The sequence below is a fragment of the Miscanthus floridulus genome, chromosome 19 (assembly GCF_019320115.1).
Source record: "Miscanthus floridulus cultivar M001 chromosome 19, ASM1932011v1, whole genome shotgun sequence".
In the NCBI taxonomy this organism is placed as follows: Eukaryota; Viridiplantae; Streptophyta; class Magnoliopsida; order Poales; family Poaceae; genus Miscanthus; species Miscanthus floridulus.
In genome coordinates, this window is record NC_089598.1 from 32,071,879 (window position 1) to 32,095,736 (window position 23,858).

General features: G+C 46.3%; 1 protein-coding gene, 1 long non-coding RNA gene and 2 pseudogenes across 2 annotated transcripts; 2 read left to right on the forward strand and 2 right to left on the reverse strand.

Moving 5' to 3' along the window:
* Nucleotides 1–3,839: 3,839 nt before the first annotated feature.
* On the reverse strand, nucleotides 3,840–23,064 carry LOC136529052 (uncharacterized; annotated as a pseudogene).
* Nucleotides 4,379–9,635, forward strand: LOC136529051 (uncharacterized). Its single transcript, XM_066522105.1, has 2 exons — nucleotides 4,379–8,271; nucleotides 8,379–9,635. Exons 1-2 carry the CDS (start codon nucleotides 6,315–6,317, stop codon nucleotides 8,528–8,530), a joined length of 2,109 nt encoding a protein of 702 aa, XP_066378202.1. The 5' UTR covers nucleotides 4,379–6,314; the 3' UTR covers nucleotides 8,531–9,635.
* Nucleotides 13,492–15,423, reverse strand: LOC136529053 (uncharacterized). Its single transcript, XR_010777180.1, has 6 exons — nucleotides 15,285–15,423; nucleotides 15,030–15,199; nucleotides 14,267–14,942; nucleotides 13,977–14,191; nucleotides 13,679–13,893; nucleotides 13,492–13,576 (listed from the first exon to the last, which is right to left on the reverse strand). It is a non-coding gene; the product is annotated as an uncharacterized lncRNA (long non-coding RNA).
* LOC136529050 (uncharacterized) lies at nucleotides 17,733–20,748 on the forward strand (annotated as a pseudogene).
* Nucleotides 23,065–23,858: the final 794 nt, after the last annotated feature.

A 23,858-nucleotide genomic window follows, 5' to 3' on the forward strand; every position in this document is an offset into this window, starting at 1 on the left:
TCCCATAAAGCACACCATGGTGTCGACCAAATACTAGATTCACCATTATGAATTTGAACGACACAATTTTTATGAAGAATATATTTAATTTGCATAAATGGAGGACCAGAAAATAGATTTAGTAGAATTGTTACTAGCAGTCCAGAAGGAATTGTTAGGATAGTACTTAGCTTTAAGAATGGAAGTCAGGAAGGGATTTTTACCGGTAGCAATATTCCAAGCAGCATTGATTATAAGACTATGATTAATTTTGAGAATGTCTCTAATACCTAATCCTCCATTATCTTTTGATTTGCAAATATCATCCCAAGAGCGAAAGTGAAAGGGATTAGTGGCATGCTCTTCCTGAACACCCGCCCACCAGAATTTTCTAATAATAGAAGTGATTTTGGAGATAAAAGTTTTAGAAAAAAGCACCGTAGACATATAATAAATGGGAATCGAGCACAATACAGAATTGATATAAACTAAACAACAAGCATGATTAAGCTTGTTAGCTTTGATAGTCGTGAGTATAGCTCTAAACTTGCCTAGAATAAAATTGTAAGCTTTGTTCCTGTCATTATGATTGAATATGAGCGGGTGACCCAAGTAAGTAGAGTTAGGAGCAAGATCATTAACAGGAAAGACAACTTTGACCTCATGTTTACTATGATCATCAACATTCTTGCTAAACAGTATGTGAGATTTAGCCAAATTAGGGGTTTGACCAGAGGCTTTGTAGAAGTTGTGAAGAATGGAATTAATCTTATTAGCCTCTGTACCATTAGCTTGCCCACAGATAATTAAATCATCAGCAAAAAGTTAGGAATGAATTTTAGGACAACCAGGACCCAAAGTAACACCATTAATGTTATTGAGATCCATGTTATTTTGCAAGCTGATAGATAATTCATTCACAGCCAAGACAAATAAATAAGGTGAGAGTGGGCATCCCTGTCTAACACCCCTTTGAGGATAGAAAGTAGCAGTTGGTTCACCGTTCATAATGACAGCTAAATTAGTACTGGAAATGCACTGGTACACTAGATTGATAAAATGATCGTGGAAACCTTGTCTTTTCATAGCATTGACAATAAAAGACCATTCAATTCTGTCAAAAGCTTTAGCTAAGTCAAGTTTCATGAGAAAAGCTTTTTGATTCCAAGATTTAAGACTAAAAGAGTGAACAATCTCTTGAGCAAGAATGATATTAGAAGCAATGTGTCTACCATGAACAAAAGCAGTTTGGGACGGGTGAATAATCTGAGGTAGGTGGTTTTTTATTCTGTCAGCCAAAGACTTAGCAATAATTTTATAACTCACATTACAAAGGCTTATTGGTCTAAAATCCCTTGGAGTGATAGGACAGTTATTTTTAGGGATGAGAACAATATAAGTGGTATTGATTGATGTAGGTAAATTACCTGTGTTATAGAAAGGGGTGACTAAATCATGAACATCCTGCCTACTGGGTCGTATTTATATAAAAAAAATCTGAAACAATTTGACTGATTTATTTTGACAGGTAACTAGACACTTTCTTTTTTTAGAAACACACTCTTTATTTATTTATTTTTTTAAAAAACGGACTCGACGGATAGCTGTGCAGTATTTCCGACGTGCCAACGCTGCCACTTTCCTAGGTACGGGGAGCTCGGCAAGATCATCGCCACAGGCCCACAGGCCACAGCCCGCGATTCGCGAGCTCAATCGGCAGAGTAATACAGCCCATTGAGACACGGTGCACTCTTGGGATTATAAATGAACTCTTGGAGTAAGCGTGACTTTGCAAAGATCAAGACTATGCGGCATATTTGAACATGAAACTGATAATGATAGCACAACATTTTCCAGAATTGGCATAACAAATATAACAAATTACACAAAATTGCCAAGAGAATGTTGTATTCTATTATTTATCTTTGCATTGCCACAGAACATATAGATTACATCATATCCAGAACACTTGGGCATACATGGTATGCATACAAGAAACAAATGGCAATTGGTCAAAGGCACCAGTGATTCCCAACATGCTACCATACATCCAAATAAAGTTTTTAATTTAGGGATGTTACTCAAAAAGCAGTTACAGGGGAAGAGTGTAGCAAGCATGCAGGAGGGAAACCATTCCTAAGGTTACATCCAGAATACTGCATGAGAACATAGGCTATTCTTGGATACTGCATAGGATCTAGTGGTTCTGTGAACCTTAGTTTTCAGCTCTCCTTTATGATCATACCTGAGACCAAACAAGGTGACATGGATCACAGAGCCATCACGAAAATGCTCACCACACAAAATGTTCTCCACGAGGCAAAATCTGCTGTCTCCCAAGTATGTAAGAGTGGGTTTCAAGTGCAAGTGGTTCGGTTTCACCTCCTCCGCCTTGCTGTGGAACAGCTTCTCTTTGAGCATCCTGCACTCCGGCGATGGCGTAACTGTGTCGCTCCAGGAAGCAACTGGGCAGCAGCAAATGTAATCCTCCTTCCAGTGAAGCCAAACCCAAGCGTCCAGGTCTGCATCATAGTAAGCTTGGCCTCGGAAGGGTAGCACCCAATCCCTAATCTCCCCACACACACCGTGCCCGGTGTCGAAAGAGTGGGTTTCCACCTTTATGGACATGAAGAGGGTGTGTCCGTCCGGGTGCACCGCATAGGAGACGATCAAGATCCCATCGAGCGGCCACGGAGTCGACAGGCTATTCCAGGACCAGTCCATGGATGGACGCCATGGTTCCAGCTCCACCCTGGTGGTGCGTGCCCACGACAGCCCCTGCATGGCGGGTGAACAATCGAGTGCACGGTCTGTTGTCACTGCATACAGCTTCTCACCAACAGCCATGGTGGCTGCCCCCGAGCTATATACCTCATCTGGAACGCGTGGACCGAGGGTGAGGCTAGCATTCTCCGTGTTGTAGACAAGGGTTGGAGGAGCTTGGTTGCCGCGGCGCCAACGATTGGTGTCAACTAAGATGTTGGTGCCCAAGGAGGTGAAGGCCATTCCATCAAGCACTGGCGCCGCTAACCGGAGGACAGCAGATTCAGAGAGGTGCCTTGAAAGATCCATGTTGTCGGCGTCAAGCTTGTGGAGGCTGTAGCCGTCCTTCCAGTCGTCCAGAACGAGATACAAGTGCTTACGCCTACTAGTGGCGTAATCCTCATCCCGCCGTCGCCGCTTAAACGACGACGACGACGGTGACGATCCCTTCTCCGATCTGCCTGCCAATGCAGATCCCGACAGAAGGAAAAGAAGGATCTTCGATCTCCGACCAACACAACCCTCTATTATCCGCTTAATAAATCGGATACCTCTCTCCGATTAATAAATCGGATTAGCGGTGTAGGGCTGCGGACAAAGGCAGAGGGATTATTTGATATATTTATTTATATATAGAGAGAGAGATCAAAATATGGAGCGGAGTCAGGATCGGGAGAAAAACAAATTCGATTCCAAGTCAGGTTCGGCTTGAGAAAAGGAATACCTGGCTGCTCTACTGCAATATTTCTCGATTAGGAACCAAAGGCCAGCTGGAGCGGCGGGTGTCCAGATCACCTCAGCCGCCGCGGAGGTGCAGGTCCGGTGGCGCCTCGGCGGGCCATGGCTCACGGCCTGATGCCGACGGCGCACGCGCAGGACGGAACTGTCTCCCTCCGGGCTCCGGCAGTCCGGCTACCTCGATGGCCCAACGAGGCCTAATGGCCCAATATTTCTCCTCCCGGGCCGGTCGCTGGTATCGCACTCGGCACTCAAGCGCATCGCTCTCCTCCTGGCCAGACCTGAATAGCTGATGGCATGATCGATGAACACAACAGGTCAACAGCATTCCAAAACTTCAAGAGGAAGCAACAGTCACAGTCACTGGCAAACCAAATATATCGAGCACAGTTCAGGCTTCCATTCAGCAAAACCAAAGAGGCTGCTCTGGTCATCTACACCAAAAGTCTCAATACAAGGTGTTATTCAACTGACATTACATTGCCCTCAAGGAATCAAGGCAATCCTCAAGTAATGCACAAGCTGAGCAGGAACTGACAAGTTCCCAGAATTTAAAACACCAGAAGATAAGCGCCCGTTCGTTTAGGTTTGTTTGGCTTATAAGTCATGGCTGAAAGTACTGTTGGCTGGTTTGGTGCGAGAGAAAAATATTGTTCGTTGGCTGATAAGCCATGGCTTATAAGCCAAATACGACAAAAGCGAACAGGCTGAAGTGTGATGGCAAGCTATGCAAACATACAGAACGCTCACTGACCCTAGATGGAAAATGACCTTCTATATGTATTCTTTTTTCTGCCGACTCTGAGTAGCACCAATGTACAACCAGTCCTCACATCATACATGAGTTCTCACAGATCACTGGTGAGCTTCTCTAAGATGTTATTAGTCCTCCCTGAAAAAAAAACGAGGCCACAGACCAATGTTCATCAGCAGGCTTCATGAACAAAAATGTTGATAACAGTGAACAACAATGGTTTGTAACAGACATTACTCCTGTTCATTTAGTGGCAGTTAGTACTTTCAGTAATCAAATCGGGCTCAAGATATCTATCAATTATGAAATAACACATATATCAGGCTGCTACTATATAACCTGAGCAATGAGGAACCATTGCAAACTGATCTATTGCACCTTCTGAATATAGTTCATAATTTGAGCTAAATCCCAAAAAAATGTTCTTCTTGAGTTCTAAGAGCAGTTGAAATGCCAGGGAAAAATGGCAGCATGTTCTTGGCTAGCTATGATTTTTCTTTTTTCTCTGCCATAAATCATATATCCATAGCTAGTTGCTCTATTGCATCAATGGATACTGCGCTTCAGGATTAGCTGATGACAGACAAATCAGCAAAAGTGTGCCTATGATTCTTCTGCAATGTAGGCAATGCAGCATACCTGACAGAATTGGGCAAACAGTCGCTAGTCTCAAAACGTGTCAAACTGGATTCATATTCTAAGTTAGTTTGGACCAGCAACCAAACAAAGATGAACCATGTGGAATGGTAAAATGGGTTAATGGTACACAAGTCCATTCCATGATCAAAGCCAAGAGCACGTTGAGTAACTAAAAGAACATCACACTGAAACGAACAATGTTCTTAATATAATAACCCAATAAATTTTTAATTGATGTTTTTAAAAATAATACCAAGGAAAAATGTAGCACACTGGTATCAAGAGAACATAACATGCTAGAAAAATTCCTATCAACTAATGCATTGAATGTACACGGTTCAAATATACTGGGGAGAGTCAACCTTAGCATGCAAACATTTGAACTGAATGATATCCAAAATATAACCAGGAAATATTGAAAAGGCCATGTTGACCTTAACGCAATGATTTCAAGTCGTCCGATTAATCGCGATTAATCGTCCTAATCGGTCCTGGGTGCTCGATTAGGGACCTCGACCCGATTAGCTCGATTAGGGGCCTAGTCGTACGACTAATCGTCGCCTAATCGCGATTAGTCGTCCGATTAGGGGTGGGACGACTAGTTTTGGCTGTTTTTTTTTGCTGCCGCGCGCGGGCCACTGGGCGAGCGCGCCAGAGCGCGAAAACGCAGCTGCGTGAGCGCGCGCGCGCGGGGTCACGGGCGCGCGCGAGCGTGGGAGGGATAAGGGGTTTTGGCTGGTAGCGACAAAAATTTCACGGGAAATTAACAGCCGCCGCCGGCCCTGTGCTCGCGACTCGCGAGTCGCGCCCGCCCTCTGCCCCGCCGGTGGCCGGCGCCCCTCTGCTCCGGCGGTCCCGCCCTCTGCTCTCGCGGTGGCCAGCCGCCCAGCCCTCTGCATCCTGCTCCCGCCGGCGGCCATCTGCGCCAGTCCGCTCGCCCTCTGCTCCGCGGTGGCTGGCCATCTGCGGCTCTGCGCCCGCCCACCCTCTGTTCCTGCAGGTGCCTGGTCGCTCAGCCCTCTGCTCAGGTGTCTGCTCCCGCCGCCTGCCATCTCCTCCCGCCGCCCTCTGCTCCAGCAGGTGGCCGGCCCTCTGCTGATCTATTCCCGCCGCAGCTGCCTCCCCGCCGTTCAGGTCCTTCCCTCATCCCCTGCTCCTCTGCCCTCTCATCTCTACTCCTCTGATTTGGATGCTTCATGTTCTCTCAGGGGTCAGGGGCTCAGAGTTAGAGCTGCATTCCTCTGATTTGAAGGCCTGAAGGTGCCAGCCCTCTGCTCGTTGGTGATGAGCTGCTCTGACGACTGTATGTCCATTTTCCCTCCCCATCTGCTCTCCTGACCTACATGGCTGCATCCTCTCTGGCTCTGCTAGTAATGCTGCTAACTATCAGCCTTGTGCTTGTACAGCTGTGGAGCGACGACGTGCAAACGTGGAAGTGATAATGCCGATGTCTGACCTTGACAGAGGTGTTCTACATTCATCATCTGGGTCAGGTGCAGCTGCCACGGCTTCCTCAGCTAGTCCAGATGTTGCAACACTAGTTGAGAGGGCTATTGCAAAGCTACCTCCAGAGCTTGCTGCCCAAGCTGTTGACACCAAGAGGAAGGCAAAATCACAAGATCCAGGATGGAAGTATGGGTGGTGGCCAGATGCTTCGAAGAAGGATTTTGTGCAGTGCATATTTTGCAAAAAGATTGTCCCCTCTGGAATAAAAAGATTCAAGCAGCACCTTGCCGGGGGGTATGGAGATGCAGTTGGATGTCCTAGTGCTCCAGAAGTAGTTAAGAAGGAGATGGCTGATTACCTGAAAAAGAACTCAAGAACTATTCTAGCTTTGAATCCTACATTAGGTGAAGATGAAGAGCAACAAGATGATGCTACTGCTGCAGAAGAACCAGCAGCTGTACCAGAACCAAGCTCTGGAACAAAAGTCAAGCAAAAGAAGAGGATTGCTCAGGCTGCCATCTCTTCTTTCACTGTCACTGCTGCACCAAAACCAGCCACTCAAAAAATGTCCAGATCAGTGAGCTCAATGCTTTGCAAGTCACCGGAAGAAGTAGTTGAAGAGAGGCACAGATCCAAGCATAGTCAACCTACACTTGAGCATTGCACAAAGAAAAGTAAGGAGGCCAAAGTAGTTGTTGATGATCATGTTGCAGATTTCTTCTATGAGAATCGCATTCCATTGAAAGTCATTAATTCTAGAAGCTGGGAAGTTTTGATTGAGTCAATTGGACAATACGGCCCTGGGTACCGCTCACCATCATATCATGATATAAGGGTACCACTGCTTGAAAAGGCTGTGAACAGGACATCAGAGTTGAGGAAGAAGCATGAGGAGGCTTGGAAGGAATATGGCTGCACCATAATGTCCGATGGGTGGACTGACACAAGCCATCGCCATCTCATCAATTTCCTTGCTAACAGTCCAGCAGGGACTTTCTTTCTAGGGTCTGTTGATGCTTCAAGTGAGATAGCAAATGGACCATTGTTGGCTGATTTGTTGGAGAAGCAAATAGATAAGGTTGGGAAGGAACATGTGGTACAGATTGTCACTGACAATGGAGCCAACTTCAAGGCTGCAGGGAGGCTTTTAATGGAGAGGATCCCACATCTATTTTGGACACCATGTGCTGCCCATTGCTTGGATTTGTTATTAGAGGACATTGGGAAGATCAAGGAATTCAACACTTGCATCAACATGGCAAAGGTGTGTAGGTTCATGTACAAGCATGGGAGGATTCTAGATCTCATGCGAGATAAGATTGGAGGAGATCTTGTGAGGCCAGCTATAACTCGCTTTGCCACTTCATTTCTCACATTGGCAAGCATGCATAAGAACAAGACTGGATTGAGGAATTTAGTGGTTAGTGAGGAATGGCAAGCTACCAATTTCTCTAGCACTACAGAAGGCCGGCAAGTTGAGAACATTATCCTTTCAATGCCATTTTGGAATAAAGTGGAATTATGCATAAGAGCTACACAGCCACTTCTTGTTGCTCTTAGGATTGCAGATGGAGATGAGACACCTGCAGCTCCTGAGATTATGGCAGCCATGGATCATGCAAAGGCTGCAATCAAGGATTCTTTGAAAGACAAACCAAATTTACTCAAAGAGGTACTAGAATATTTTAACAAGAGATGGGAAAACCAAATGGAGCAGCAGTTGTATGGAGCAGCCCTATACTTGAATCCAAGCAAGTACTTTGCCATAAGGGAAAAAGATAGGAGACAAGCCACAAAGCTGAGAATTATGTTTAATCAAGTTATGTGGAAGATGGTGAGTGATGATGAGGACCAAAACAAGATAAGCAAGCAAGCAGATGACTATGAGAGGTCTGAAGGCCAATCCTTCTCAAAGCCAGGAGCAATAAGAGACAGAGATAGAAAAAATCCTAGTAAGTTCTCCAATCTGAAATTTTGTATAATTATTTCCTTACCTTTTCTGAAAGATATCAGCAATGAACTAATAATGGATTTCTATACTTTGGAATGGAATTTGCAGTTCTTTGGTGGGGTGCATATGGTGGCCTAACATATGAACTTCAATGTTTAGCAAAAAGGATTGTTAGCCTTTGTTGTTCTGCATCTGGATGCGAGCGTAATTGGAGTGAATTTTCTACTGTAAGTGCTATGCTACAGCTATTGTTGTGCTAAGTAATTGAGTATGGTATCTAATTCTGCAATCTTTTGTGTAGATCCATACAAAAAAGAGAAACCGGTTAGAGCACAAAAGGTTAAATAAGTTGGTATATGTCAGCTACAACCGCAAGATGGAAAACAGATTTAAAAACATTAGAGAGCTGGGTTCCAAAGGAAAGCGATCAAATCCACTCTTGCTTGATGAATTTCATTGGGAAAATGAATGGGTCAATGACAATTGTGAACCAGTTCATGAAGGTGCTGCCAATGCTATTACTTGGGCTAATGTGGATGATGCTATTGGTGCAACTCAGGGTCTAGAGGGCCATAACTTGCCTAGGGCTGCTGCTGCTCGTACTGCTATTCCTGCCCCTGTGAGGCGTACTTATGCTAGGAAGCGTCCAAGGAACACAGTGGCTCAAGATCTTGATGAAATAAATGATGAAGAACAAGATCAGCAAGTAGAATCTGATTCAGCAACACCTATGGATGAGGATGAAGAATCTGCACCACCACCAACAGCAACTGCAGATGGACATGGAGACTTCCATTTCAATGATGATTTGCTTTATTAGATGGCTACTAGTTGCCTACTTTTGTTGGACTATTGTGTGTTGATGTTTGCGACTTTGTGTTGAACACTTTTGCTTATCTGTACTAAACTAATTTGCTTATCTGTACTAAACTAATTTGGTTATGTAATATGCTGCCCGTGTGGCTGCCATGGTCTGCTAAATGCTAGATATTTGCTACTGCAGCAGTGCTGCTATTGATATGTGTCAATAACTCAAGATCAAGACTACATTAGTGTTGCTAATTATGGTGTTCTTTGGTATTGCAGGCTTCCAGCAACAAGTCAGCAAAGGAATGGAGTTTGGGACAGTTGGACAGTGAAGAAAAGGCAAGAAAACAACTCCCACAAGTAAGTCACTTGCTAAACACTAATGTAGTCTTGATGCTTGCTATATTGTGTACACTATATAGTACATATAGGTATATATATAGTATGTATATGTCCTGATGCATAGGACGATTATATGGACGACCAGGCTCGACTAATCGGCCTGGTCGACGACTAATCACGATTAGTCGCCTGATCGGTCCTATAGCGACTAGGTTCGACTAGACGACCTGAAAACATTGGCTGAGAGCTCATTTGGCCATGGTGGTCCTGCTCTCTTTCCTTGTTGTATTTATGCCCTTTCCTTTATCACTGTGTTAGCTCAGTTCCCTGGCTCCTCATGTGTGTGACACAGCTGTAGACACAGAGAGAGAAGGGAGCTGATGTATGCAGGCTTTAGATCTCACACACCCCATGTATTGTTTCAGAAAAATAAAAACACACAATTAGTATAATAGTGCAAATAAACCAGCTAAGCTGATCATTGACACAGAGCTTGTCATGACTGTAATTGCATGCCTGGAAATCAAGACTATTTTCTTTAAGTAAATCAAGAGTGAAGAATTATGTTTGGGAGTAATAAACAACAATACCACATAACATGCGAACAGGGACATCTGAACATAATCTACTCTTGTGACTTCACTAGCTGTTGGCACAAAATTAGGTGATATTTAGAAAATAAGTTTTAGTGAATATTAATGGCTTTGCTTTTTTGTAACCACTAATCAGTGGAGGTATAGTTTTTTAGTGTCCTGTGGCAAAGATCAGCTTTTAACGGTGTCCAGGAGCAAATTTTGCCTAAAAGAAACCTGCGAACATACCTTTTGCCTGTTATGTGCTTATGATATTGCGACAACTTGCACAGCACATCAGTAGTAGTAGTAGTTGCGACTATGCCGTTCGAACTACTGGTTCCGCACTACGACAAGGAGCACCGAGGACTACTCATCGCATAGGGGAAGGTAACGACCTTACTTCTGCTTATTACTTTTGTCTGCTTAAGTATTTGTGTTCACTAATTAAGTTATTCATTTCCAATATTTACAGGAACTGAACACTCTCCGTCCTCGAACGCATTCTGATTGTTTCAAGCAGATGCATTACGATGACAGGTACACTTATCGACTTGAACAGGCTGGACTTGACGTTATATCGTATCAGGTTCGCCGTGGATTGCCCAATTACAACATAGCGGCGATGTCAGCTCTAAATGACAGGTACCAATTATACGAACTAGTAGACATACATTCATATTTTTGGTTATTGATGTGCATATAACCGTACTTCTTATTTTTTGAAGATGGAGACCGGAGACGCACAGCTTCCACCTACCTATCGGTGAGCTGACAGTTTTGCTTAAGGATGCACAGAAGTTTCTTGGTCTCGTATCTATGGTCTTCCAGTCATCGGCAAATGCAGTAATGATGGTTGGAGAGAAAGAATGGAGGAATTCCTTGGAAGACCCCTTCTCCAGAAAAGCCGGACTGAACACAGCAATGGAGTAAAGCTTAGTTGGTTGAGGGGACCAATTTGGGAGGTGTCCTGAAAACGCAGATGATGACACAGTCAATTACCACTGCAGGGCATGGGTATTGCACCTTTTTGGGTGTGTGCTCTTTCCTGATGCGACTGGAGATACCGCATCATGGATGTTCCTACCTTGTCTCACTGACTGGAAAACAGCAGGGGGGTACAGCTGGGCTTCAGCAGTTCTTGTACCGACAGCTTTGCGAGGGGTGTCGCCGGACTAGTACAAGCGCTACAATAGGAGGCTGTGTCTACTTACTCCAACTATGGATGTGGTCTTATTTACCGGTTGGCCGGCCCACAACTCAGGTTCGTCCTGAATGGTTTGAGGTGACTGGCCTTCGATTACGCCCAACCTATGTCGACCATTGGTTGAGAGCTCAGTCCACCACCCCGCGTAAAAATGCCTACATCAAGTATACAGACGAGCTTGACAAACTAACTCCAGGGATGGTGAGTTAGTTTCATTCAATAAACTAATTTTGTAATAAGAAAGTAAGCATTATTTGACTAATGTGGCAAAAGCAGGTTGATTGGGAGCCGTACAGATTTTTTGATGACCGCCATGGTGAGGACCACTTCAGCATCGGGTGCAAGATTGACAGAGATATGTACATGATGCAATGCCCATTGATATGTTTCTATATTGTTGAGTGGCAACTGCCACACAGGGTTGCACGCCAATATGGATTGAGGCAGGAGTGGCCCGTGACGCCGTTTTCGACGTCCATACAATTGCACGGGTAAGCATCTTTGAATAGAAGTCACTTAGTTGTACCTCAATTAGCTAGTTGTACCTCACTTAGCTGTACGCCTGTACCTACAGGATTAGTCGTAAAACAAAAAAGAAGCTGAGGGACTATGAGAGCTTCTACTCTAAGTTCATCGATAAGTGGAATGCCTTTAGTGAAAACATGCTTCATAATACTGAGCCCCACACAGAAGAGAACTTCGTAGAGTACCTAAAATGGTACAGACAGAGGACGAGGAGCAAGCTGAAGATGACGGCAGCTGATTATGCTGATATCATTAACAACGTGGTAATTTCTTAAATGGCAGGGATATATTGCTGGATGGCAGGGATATATTTTCTTAAATGAAATTACAACCATGCTATGATTCCTTTCTGCAGGGTGACATGCTGCAGGAAGTCTTAACTAAGAGTGAAAACTTTCCAAGGACAAATGTGGATGAACCCGCACTGGGCACCTTTCTTGAAGTAAGTCGACTCTAGTCACGTTGACATTTCATTCAGAGATGGCATTCAGACTTTCAGAGTAAATAAATAAGAATTAACAAGTGACAGCAATATTACCAAATGACAGCAGCTATATGTAACATTCAGAGTAGGCATGCATTGAGATTCAGAGGACAGAGGAATATTAGCTAACAATGTAACATTCAGAGTAGGCTGACCTGTATAGAAACTTATAGCAGCTAACTATTTTCATGTTTGCATGACAGGAGCAAGAACGTAGGCTGCGGAATGCCGCAGATCTCTGTAAGGCACATTCGTCCCAAACAATTGAGGTGACTACCAAAAGCATTGGAGACGTTGACAACGAGGATGAAGACGAAAACTATGAAGCCTCTACAGAAGACGAGGAGTCCGATGATAGCGATGAAGCAGACTACTCCGATGCCAGTGCAGACAACTACTCCGATGCCAGCATCCACCTCCGCCGGTCATCAAGGCAGCGTCAGCCACCTGAACGGTACATTGGAGAAAGTGTTAAATGGCCTAGTCAGAGAGGTCGAGGGAGGACAGGTCGAGGGAGAGGGCGGAGTGGTGATGGTGAGCGAGAGATTAATCAAAGCGGTCGAGGGAGCAGAGGTGGTAAGAGAGGTCGATCGTAACAATGACTACTTGGGTTAATCTCTCGCTCCCTCTGCTCCCTCGACCTCTCGCTCACCACCTCTGCTCCCTCGACCTCTCTGATTAATCTCTCGCTCACCATCACCACTCCGACCTCTCTCTCGACCTGTCCTCCCTCGACCTCTCTCTCGACCTCTCTGACTAGGCCATTCAACACTTTCTCCAATGTACCGTTCAGGGGGCTGACGCTGCCTTGATGACCGGCGGAGGTGGATGCTGGCATCGGAGTAGTTGTCTGCACTGGCATCGAAGTAGTCTGCTTCATCGCTATCATCGGACTCCTCGTCTTCTGTAGAGGCTTCATAGTTTTCGTCTTCATCCTCGTTGTCAACGTCTCCAATGCTTTTGGTAGTCACCCCAATTGTTTGGGACGAATGTGCCTTACAGAGATCTGCGGCATTCCGTAGCCTACGTTCTTGCTCCTGTCATGCAAACATGAAAATAGTTAGCTGCTATAAGTTTCTATACAGGTCAGCCTACTCTGAATGTTACATTGTTAGCTAATATTCCTCTGTCCTCTGAATCTCAATGCATGCCTACTCTGAATGTTACATATAGCTGCTGTCATTTGGTAATATTGCTGTCACTTGTTAATTCTTATTTATTTACTCTGAAAGTCTGAATGTCATCTCTGAATGAAATGTCAACGTGACTAGAGTCAACTTACTTCAAGAAAGGTGCCCAGTGCGGGTTCATCCACATTTGTCCTTGGAAAGTTTTCACTCTTAGTCAAGACTTCCTGCAGCATGTCACCCTGCAGAAAGGAATCATAGCATGGTTGTAATTTCATTTAAGAAAATATATCCCTGCCATCCAGCAATATTCAGCAATATATCCCTGTCATTTAAGAAATTACCATGTTGTTAATGATATCAGCATAATCAGCTGTCGTCATCTTCAGCTTGCTCCTCGTCCTCTGTCTGTACCATTTTAGGTACTCTACGAAGTTCTCTTCTGTGTGGGGCTCAGTATTATGAAGCATGTTTTCACTAAAGGCATTCCACTTATCGACGAACTTAGAGTAGAAGCTCTCATAGTCCCTCAACTTCTTTTTTTGTTTTACGACTAATCCTGTAGGTACAGGCGTACAGCTAAGTGAGGTACAACTAGCTAATTGAGTTACAGCTAAGTGACTTCTATTCAAAGATGCTTACCCGTGCAATTGTATAGACGTCGAAAACGGCATCACGGGCCACTCCTGCCTCAATCCATATTGGCGTGCAACCCTGTGTGGCAGTTGCCACTCAACAATATAGAAACATATCAATGGACATTGCATCATGTACATATCTCTGTCAATCTTGCACCCGATGCTGAAGTGGTCCTCACCATGACGGTCATCAAAAAATCTGTACGACTCCCAATCAATCTGCTTTTGCCACATTAGTCAAATAGTGCTTACTTTCTTATTACAAAATTAGTTTATTGAATGAAACTAACTCACCATCTCTGGAGTTAGTTTGTCAAGCTCGTCCGTATACTTGATGTAGGCATTTTTACGCGGGGTGGTGGACTGAGCTCCCAACCAATGGTCGGCATAGGTTGGGCGTAATCAAAGGCCAGTCACCTCAAACCATTCAGGACGAACCTGAGCTGTGGGCCAGCCAACCGGTAAATAAGACCACATCCATAGTTGGAGTAAGTAGACACAGCCTCCTATTGTAGCGCTTGTACTAGTCCGGCGACACCCCTCGCAAAGCTGTCGGTACAAGAACTGCTGAAGCCCAGCTGTACCCCCCTGCTGTTTTCCAGTCAGTGAGACAAGGTAGGAACATCCATGATGCGGTATCTCCAGTCGCATCAGGAAAGAGCACACACCCAAAAAGGTGCAATACCCATGCCCTGCAGTGGTAATTGACTGTGTCATCATCTGCGTTTTCAGGACACCTCCCAAATTGTCCCCTCAACCAACTAAGCTTTACTCCATTGCTGTGTTCAGTAGGGTTTTCTGGAGGAAGGGGTCTTCCAAGGAATTCCTCCATTTTTTCTCTCCAACCATCATTACTGCATTTGCCGATGACTGGAAGACCATAGATACGGAGACCAAGAAACTTCTGTGCATCCTTAAGCAAAACTATCAGCTCACCGATAGGTAGGTGGAAGCTGTGCGTCTCCGGTCTCTATCTTCAAAAAATAAGAAGTACGGTTATATGCACATCAATAACCGAAAATATGAATGTATGTCTACTAGTTCGTATAATTGGTACCTGTCATTTAGAGCTGACATCGCCGCTATGTTGTAATTGGGCAATCCACGGCGAACCTGATACGATATGACGTCAAGTCCAGCCTGTTCAAGCCGATAAGTGTACCTGTCATCGTAATGCATCTGCTTGAAACTATCAGAATGCGTTCGAGGACGGAGAGTGTTCAGTTCCTGCAAATATTGGAAATGAATAACTTAATTAGTGAACACAAATACTTAAGCAGACAAAAGTAATAAGCAGAAGTAAGGTCGTTACCTTCCCCTGTGCAATGAGTAGTCCTCGGTGCTCCTTGTCGTAGTGCGGAACCAGTACTTCGAACGGCATAGTCGCAACTACTACTACTACTGATGTGCTGTGCAAGTTGTCGCAATATCATAAGCACATAACAGGCAAAAGGTATGTTCGCAGGTTTCTTTTTGGCAAAATTTGCTCCTGGACACCGTTAAAAGCTGATCTTTGCCACAGGACACTAAAAAACTATACCTCCACTGATTAGTGGTTACAAAAAAGCAAAGCCATTAATATTCACTAAAACTTATTTTCTAAATATCACCTAATTTTGTGCCAACAGCTAGTGAAGTCACAAGAGTAGATTATGTTCAGATGTCCCTGTTCGCATGTTATGTGGTATTGTTGTTTATTACTCCCAAACATAATTCTTCACTCTTGATTTACTTAAAGAAAAGTCTTGATTTCCAGGCATGCAATTACAGTCATGACAAGCTCTGTGTCAATGATCAGCTTAGCTGGTTTATTTGCACTATTATACTAATTGTGTGTTTTTATTTTTCTGAAACAATACATGGGGTGTGTGAGATCTAAAGCCTGCATACATCAGCTCCCTTCTCTCTCTGTGTCTACAGCTGTGTCACACACATGAGGAGCCAGGGAACTGAGCTAACACAGTGATAAAGGAAAGGGCATAAATACAGCAAGGAAAGAGAGCAGGACCACCATGGCCAAATGAGCTCTCAGCCAATGCACCCACGCGGGATGGCGGCGTCGGCTTGGCCGTCGGCGGCGACTTGGCTGTTGGCGCTCAGTATGGAAGCCTCCTCCACAGATGTAGCAAGAAGGGGAATAGCTAAAGCCGGAGGAGGAAGGGCTCGCGTGGGAGGGACGGTGGCGGCGGCGTCCCGTTCGCCTTGCGGGGGAGTCAACAATGAGGATCGAGAGCTGACAGATCTGAGCCTTGGGTGAAGTTCAGGGAGGTTTTCCAGACTTCGCCAGGTGGGCCGAGCCCACTAGGCTGAATTGGGCCCAATCCCATTTTGGGCCCAACACCGGCCCACTAACTAACAACGCCCAAGGCCAGCGCCCTGCCCCTCCCGAGCATTAGGCCTCGGCTGTCGGCTCGGGTTCCCTCGCCACCGTGACATCCCCACCGGCGATTTAGGGTTCCCTCGGCTCGGGTCGACCCCGTGACATCCCCGCCGGCGAACTCAAGCGCCCCGCGGCGGGCTCTCCTCCGGCGACTGGATACGCTGGTGATCAGGTCAGTTCTGTACCGTCTTGCCCTCCTCCCCTCTCCTTCCCTGCGTCTCGTGCAATGTGACTAGAATTTCATTTGTTCGATGTCTGATTACTTCACTAGTTTGGAGAAGATTACTATCTGTAGAAATCTCTTGCAATGGCCCTAGTGTATGCAAGGCAATGGTGCTTGAAATTTCAGGATTCAGATTTCTAATAGCTCAGCTGAGAGCAATGATTTCAAGTCGTCCGATTAATCGCGATTAATCGTCCAAATCGGTCCTGGGTGCTCGATTAGGGACCTCGACCCGATTAGCTCGATTAGGGGCCTGGTCGTCCGACTAATCGTCGCCTAATCGCGATTAGTCGTCCGATTAGGGGTGGGACGACTAGTTTTGGCTGTTTTTTTTTTGCTGCCGCGCGCGGGCCACTGGGCGAGCGCGCCAGAGCGCGAAAACGCAGCTGCGTGAGCGCGCGCGCGGGGTCACGGGCGCGCGCGCGAGCGTGGGAGGGATAAGGGGTTTTGGCTGGTAGCGACAAAAATTTCACGGGAAATTAACAGCCGCCGCCGGCCCTGTGCTCGCGACTCGCGAGTCGCGCCCGCCCTCTGCTCCGCCGGTGGCCGGCGCCCCTGCAGCCTGCTCCTGCCGGCAGCCCTCTGCTCCGGCGGTCTCGCCCGCCCTCTGCTCCCGCGGTGGCCAGCCGCCCAGCCCTCTGCATCCTGCTCCCGCCGGCGGCCACCTGCGCCAGTCCGCTCGCCCTCTGCTCCGCGGTGGCTGGCCATCTGCGGCTCTGCGCCCGCCCGCCCTCTGTTCCTGCAGGTGCCTGGTCGCTCAGCCCTCTGCTCAGGTGTCTGCTCCCGCCGCCTGCCATCTCCTCCCGCCGCCCTCTGCTCCAGCAGGTGGCCGGCCCTCTGCTGATCTATTCCCGCCGCAGCTGCCTCCCTGCCGTTCAGGTCCTTCCCTCATCCCCTGCTCCTCTGCCCTCTCATCTCTATTCCTCTGATTTGGATGCTTCATGTTCTCTCAGGGGTCAGGGGCTCAGAGTTAGAGCTGCATTCCTCTGATTTGAAGGCCTGAAGGTGCCGGCCCTCTGCTCGTTGGTGATGAGCTGCTCTGACGACTGTATGTCCATTTTCCCTCCCCATCTGCTCTCCTGATCTACATGGCTGCATCCTCTCTGGCTCTGCAAGTAATGCTGCTAACTATCAGCCTTGTGCTTGTACAGCTGTGGAGCGACGACGTGCAAACGTGGAAGTGATAATGCCGATGCCTGACCTTGACGGAGGTGTTCTACATTCATCATCTGGGTCAGGTGCAGCTGCCACGGCTTCCTCAGCTAGTCCAGATGTTGCAACACTAGTTGAGAGGGCTATTGCAAAGCTACCTCCAGAGCTTGCTGCCCAAGCTGTTGACACCAAGAGGAAGGCAAAATCACAAGATCTAGGATGGAAGTATGGGTGGTGGCCAGATGCTTCGAAGAAGGATTTTGTGCAGTGCATATTTTGCAAAAAGATTGTCCCCTCTGGAATAAAAAGATTCAAGCAGCACCTTGCCGGGGGGTATGGAGATGCAGTTGGATGTCCTAGTGCTCCAGAAGTAGTTAAGAAGGAGATGGCTGATTACCTGAAAAAGAACTCAAGAACTATTCTAGCTTTGAATCCTACATTAGGTGAAGATGAAGAGCAACAAGATGATGCTACTGCTGCAGAAGAACCAGCAGCTGTACCAGAACCAAGCTCTGGAACAAAAGTCAAGCAAAAGAAGAGGATTGCTCAGGCTGCCATCTCTTCTTTCACTGTCACTGCTGCACCAAAACCAGCCACTCAAAAAAATGTCCAGATCAGTGAGCTCAATGCTTTGCAAGTCACCGGAAGAAGTAGTTGAAGAGAGGCACAGATCCAAGCATAGTCAACCTACACTTGAGCATTGCACAAAGAAAAGTAAGGAGGCCAAAGTAGTTGTTGATGATCATGTTGCAGATTTCTTCTATGAGAATCGCATTCCATTGAAAGTCATTAATTCTAGAAGCTGGGAAGTTCTGATTGAGTCAATTGGACAATACGGCCCTGGGTACCGCTCACCATCATATCATGATATAAGGGTACCACTGCTTGAAAAGGCTGTGAACAGGACATCAGAGTTGAGGAAGAAGCATGAGGAGGCTTGGAAGGAATATGGCTGCACCATAATGTCCGATGGGTGGACTGACACAAGCCATCGCCATCTCATCAATTTCCTTGCTAACAGTCCAGCAGGGACTTTCTTTCTAGGGTCTGTTGATGCTTCAAGTGAGATAGCAAATGGACCATTGTTGGCTGATTTGTTGGAGAAGCAAATAGATAAGGTTGGGAAGGAACATGTGGTACAGATTGTCACTGACAATGGAGCCAACTTCAAGGCTGCAGGGAGGCTTTTAATGGAGAGGATCCCACATCTATTTTGGACACCATGTGCTGCCCATTGCTTGGATTTGTTATTAGAGGACATTGGGAAGATCAAGGAATTCAACACTTGCATCAACATGGCAAAGGTGTGTAGGTTCATGTACAAGCATGGGAGGATTCTAGATCTCATGCGAGATAAGATTGGAGGAGATCTTGTGAGGCCAGCTATAACTCGCTTTGCCACTTCATTTCTCACATTGGCAAGCATGCATAAGAACAAGACTGGATTGAGGAATTTAGTGGTTAGTGAGGAATGGCAAGCTACCAATTTCTCTAGCACTACAGAAGGCCGGCAAGTTGAGAACATTATCCTTTCAATGCCATTTTGGAATAAAGTGGAATTATGCATAAGAGCTACACAGCCACTTCTTGTTGCTCTTAGGATTGCAGATGGAGATGAGACACCTGCAGCTCCTGAGATTATGGCAGCCATGGATCATGCAAAGGCTGCAATCAAGGATTCTTTGAAAGACAAACCAAATTTACTCAAAGAGGTACTAGAATATTTTGACAAGAGATGGGAAAACCAAATGGAGCAGCAGTTGTATGGAGCAGCCCTATACTTGAATCCAAGCAAGTACTTTGCCATAAGGGAAAAAGATAGGAGACAAGCCACAAAGCTGAGAATTATGTTTAATCAAGTTATGTGGAAGATGGTGAGTGATGATGAGGACCAAAACAAGATAAGCAAGCAAGCAGATGACTATGAGAGGTCTGAAGGCCAATCCTTCTCAAAGCCAGGAGCAATAAGAGACAGAGATAGAAAAAATCCTAGTAAGTTCTCCAATCTGAAATTTTGTATAATTATTTCCTTACCTTTTCTGAAAGATATCAGCAATGAACTAATAATGGATTTCTATACTTTGGAATGGAATTTGCAGTTCTTTGGTGGGGTGCATATGGTGGCCTGACATATGAACTTCAATGTTTAGCAAAAAGGATTGTTAGCCTTTGTTGTTCTGCATCTGGATGCGAGCGTAATTGGAGTGAATTTTCTACTGTAAGTGCTATGCTACAGCTATTGTTGTGCTAAGTAATTGAGTATGGTATCTAATTCTGCAATCTTTTGTGTAGATCCATACAAAAAAGAGAAACCGGTTAGAGCACAAAAGGTTAAATAAGTTGGTATATGTCAGCTACAACCGCAAGATGGAAAACAGATTTAAAAACATTAGAGAGCTGGGTTCCAAAGGAAAGCGATCAAATCCACTCTTGCTTGATGAATTTCATTGGGAAAATGAATGGGTCAATGACAATTGTGAACCAGTTCATGAAGGTGCTGCCAATGCTATTACTTGGGCTAATGTGGATGATGCTATTGGTGCAACTCAGGGTCTAGAGGGCCATAACTTGCCTAGGGCTGCTGCTGCTCGTACTGCTATTCCTGCCCCTGTGAGGCGTACTTATGCTAGGAAGCGTCCAAGGAACACAGTGGCTCAAGATCTTGATGAAATAGATGATGAAGAACAAGATCAGCAAGTAGAATCTGATTCAGCAACACCTATGGGTGAGGATGAAGAATCTGCACCACCACCAACAGCAACTGCAGATGGACATGGAGGCTTCCATTTCAATGATGATTTGCTTTATTAGATGGCTACTAGTTGCCTACTTTTGTTGGACTATTGTGTGTTGATGTTTGCGACTTTGTGTTGAACACTTTTGCTTATCTGTACTAAACTAATTTGCTTATCTGTACTAAACTAATTTGGTTATGTAATATGCTGCCCGTGTGGCTGCCATGGTCTGCTAAATGCTAGATATTTGCTACTGCAGCAGTGCTGCTATTGATATGTGTCAATAACTCAAGATCAAGACTACATTAGTGTTGTTAATTATGGTGTTCTTTGGTATTGCAGGCTTCCAGCAACAAGTCAGCAAAGGAATGGAGTTTGGGACAGTTGGACAGTGAAGAAAAGGCAAGAAAACAACTCCCACAAGTAAGTCACTTGCTAAACACTAATGTAGTCTTGATGCTTGCTATATTGTGTACACTATATGGTACATATAGGTATATATATAGTATGTATATGTCCTGATGCATAGGACGATTATATGGACGACCAGGCTCGACTAATCGGCCTGGTCGACGACTAATCACGATTAGTCGCCTGGTCGGTCCTATAGCGACTAGGTTCGACTAGACGACCTGAAAACATTGCCTTAACGAAAATGAAAGATGACCTAATAGCTAGGGCAACCTATGCTCTCATTAAGGATTGAAGAGAACTATTTAAAATTCAGTGCCATGCTACCTTAAGTAATTTGCACCATAACATAAAAAATGTCTTCAAGCATAGCACTTATTCATTCTAGGCAACTATATTCCAATAAATCAAATGAATTCTATTTATTCTAAACTTTTTCTGCTTTCATCCACAACTATATACAAACATTTTATCAAAATATTGTTTGATTGTGATTTTTCTGTACCTCACCTCAACAATAATGACAGGAAATGCTATAGAAATGGGAAAGAGAAGGGTTTGCCAAACTAGGTGAAAGCAACCATTCTGGGACATCAACAAACATTATTTGTTCATTGAGAATGTCTCTGCCAAATGATTACTGAGTTAGCCTACTAGTCAAAACATGGTACAAGACGCATTGACCACCACCAAATTTTCACAAAGGCCCACAATGCAATGCTATTAATGCCAAAAAAAAGAGCAGCCTGCATAATATTAATAACAATTTTCCAAGAATTACTGTATCCAGAGTTTCCAATTGATAAAATTGACATTCATTTCCGTTTTTCAAGTGATTGTCAATCATATTTGATGAGTCATATGCTAATCTTAGTCTGGAAAAAGAACTGAATTACTCACCGCATAGTTCACCAAGCAACCGTTCTCTACACTAGAAGCTCTTGTTGTAACGTGGAACTAATAAGACCAATTCATGGGCACCAAAACACATGACAAGAAAAATTATAAGTGCCATGACTCATACCATTTGATTAGTGAGCCAAAGAGGAAATGCTGCATGATCGGCACTTTCTCAAGCACCTCGGCCTTGTACATCTTGAGCAGCCCACTGTTAACCTTCTTCCAATTGGCCACTCCACTGATATCATCCAACATTGGTGAATGCTCCACAAAGGGCCCCTTCTTTACCTTCTTCACATATGCAACGCACGCCAGATACATGTACTCCTTGGAAAAATTCTCCAAGATATCTGGGTTGTGAATCGACTTGGGCTTCATGTACTTGTGATCTATCAGCTGCGCAGACCCAAATATGAAGGGCAGGAAATGGTAATCGTCGAGCCCCCAAACGCCATGGGAGCCCGCAGGCTCCAGCTGGTACGTGTCCTGCAGCGTGCGCATGAGATCGAGGTAGGCTACGAAGACGCGTAGAACGACGGCCGGGTAGTCGGGCTCGGTGATGACGCCGAGCCTCGCGAGGCAGTAGAGGAAAGCGGCGAAGTTGGTCTCGTGCCCCGTCCCGTAGTCGATGCGGGTGGCGTTGCCGAAGGAATCGAGGAGGTACGGTGCGAGCTCGACCTCGGCATCCGCGAGGTCCGCGGGGGAGGACGCGGTGGCCGCGATCCGCGAGATCAGCTCCCTGGCGGAGTCGGTGAGCTTCTCGTGCCAGAGGCGGAAAGCAGGGTTGCCGTACCGGGAGCTGTGCGGAAGCGGAGGGGTGGATGCGACGAGCGCGGCGAGAGCCGAGACGAGGTCGAGGAGCGCAGCGACGGCGGGGGATGGCGGGGACGGTAGCGGGTCCGAGAGCTTGCGGCCGTGGATGGAGGCGGACAGCGCGGCGACGAACCCGAGGAAGTGGCGGCCGTGGACCGAGGCGTGGAAGCGGGCGATGTCGTCCGGTGACGTGATCCGCTTGGCGGGACCTGGAAGGCGTGGGGCGGCGCGGCGGGAGGCACGGGGAGCGGCTGCGGGACCGGGGAGAGGACGATGGCGGCTGTGTTGGTGGGCGCGTTGATGGCTGGGAGACGGATGGGGCGGTACGCCGGCGGCGGGGAGTCGGTGGTCCCCGACCAGGGGGCCGGGGTCGGCGCCGTGGTGGGCGCCCCGCAGGAGCGGCAGAGCGGGTGTGCTCGTGGTCGTGGTGAGCGGAGGCGGGGGACGAGCCAGGGTTGGACATGCTACCGTGACGGCGGCGGCGGTATCGCGCCGGATCGGAGAAGCGAATTGTGGGCGTTTAGGTCGGGGGTCTCGGCGACCTATGGCGTATGCTGAAGAGGCGTTGCAGCTTGCCGAAATGGTTGGCATGGATGGCCCGAGTGGGAGAATTTGGGCCGAAAAGCCTCAACAATTTGGGCCGAAAAGCATTTGTTGGGGTTTTTTCGGCTGACAGCTTCAGCCTTTTAGGCCTTTACACCGTGCGTGCGCGTCTTTAATAAAAAATAGAGTTAAATACATTAGAGATCCTTAAACTTATAATGGGGTGTCACTTAGGTCCATGAATTTAAAAAATATATTTCTAGATATCTAAACTTACTAGATGATACACCGTAGGTCCATACTTGTCACGCGGGCATTTTATCTGATGTGGCATTGCCACGTGGCAGGAAAATATGCAGTGAACCCTTGAAATCTAAATGGAATATCCAAAGAGGGCATCTGGATTCTTCCCTCGTCAGGTCACGCACGCCACCGTTCGGCACAATGGCGCAGAGCGCGTCACGCGCTACCCACCTCGCCTCTACTGCGCCTTGCCATGCGTTGTACATGCCGCACTCACCGCTGGTCACATCGTCACTTGCCCATGACCTCGCCTTCACCTCCAAAGCCAAGCCATGTTTGGGGATCTGGATTAGTTCATCGACAGAGGAATCTTCGACGTCTTGGGTGGGTGGGAGGACTCAGCTCTGGCGAGCCCCTGCTCGATGTCAACGGCGTCGCGCGGGCTGTAGGAGGTGCCGACCACGGCCTGCTTGCCTTTGCTCAGCA

Coding starts and splice junctions, on each gene's coding strand:
- LOC136529051 (XM_066522105.1), top strand. CDS start 6,315: ATGCCGATGTCTGACCTTGACAGAGGTGTTCTACATTCATCATCTGGG. Junction 8,272..8,378: donor CAGAGATAGAAAAAATCCTA/GTAAGTTCTCCA, acceptor TGGAATTTGCAG/TTCTTTGGTGGGGTGCATAT.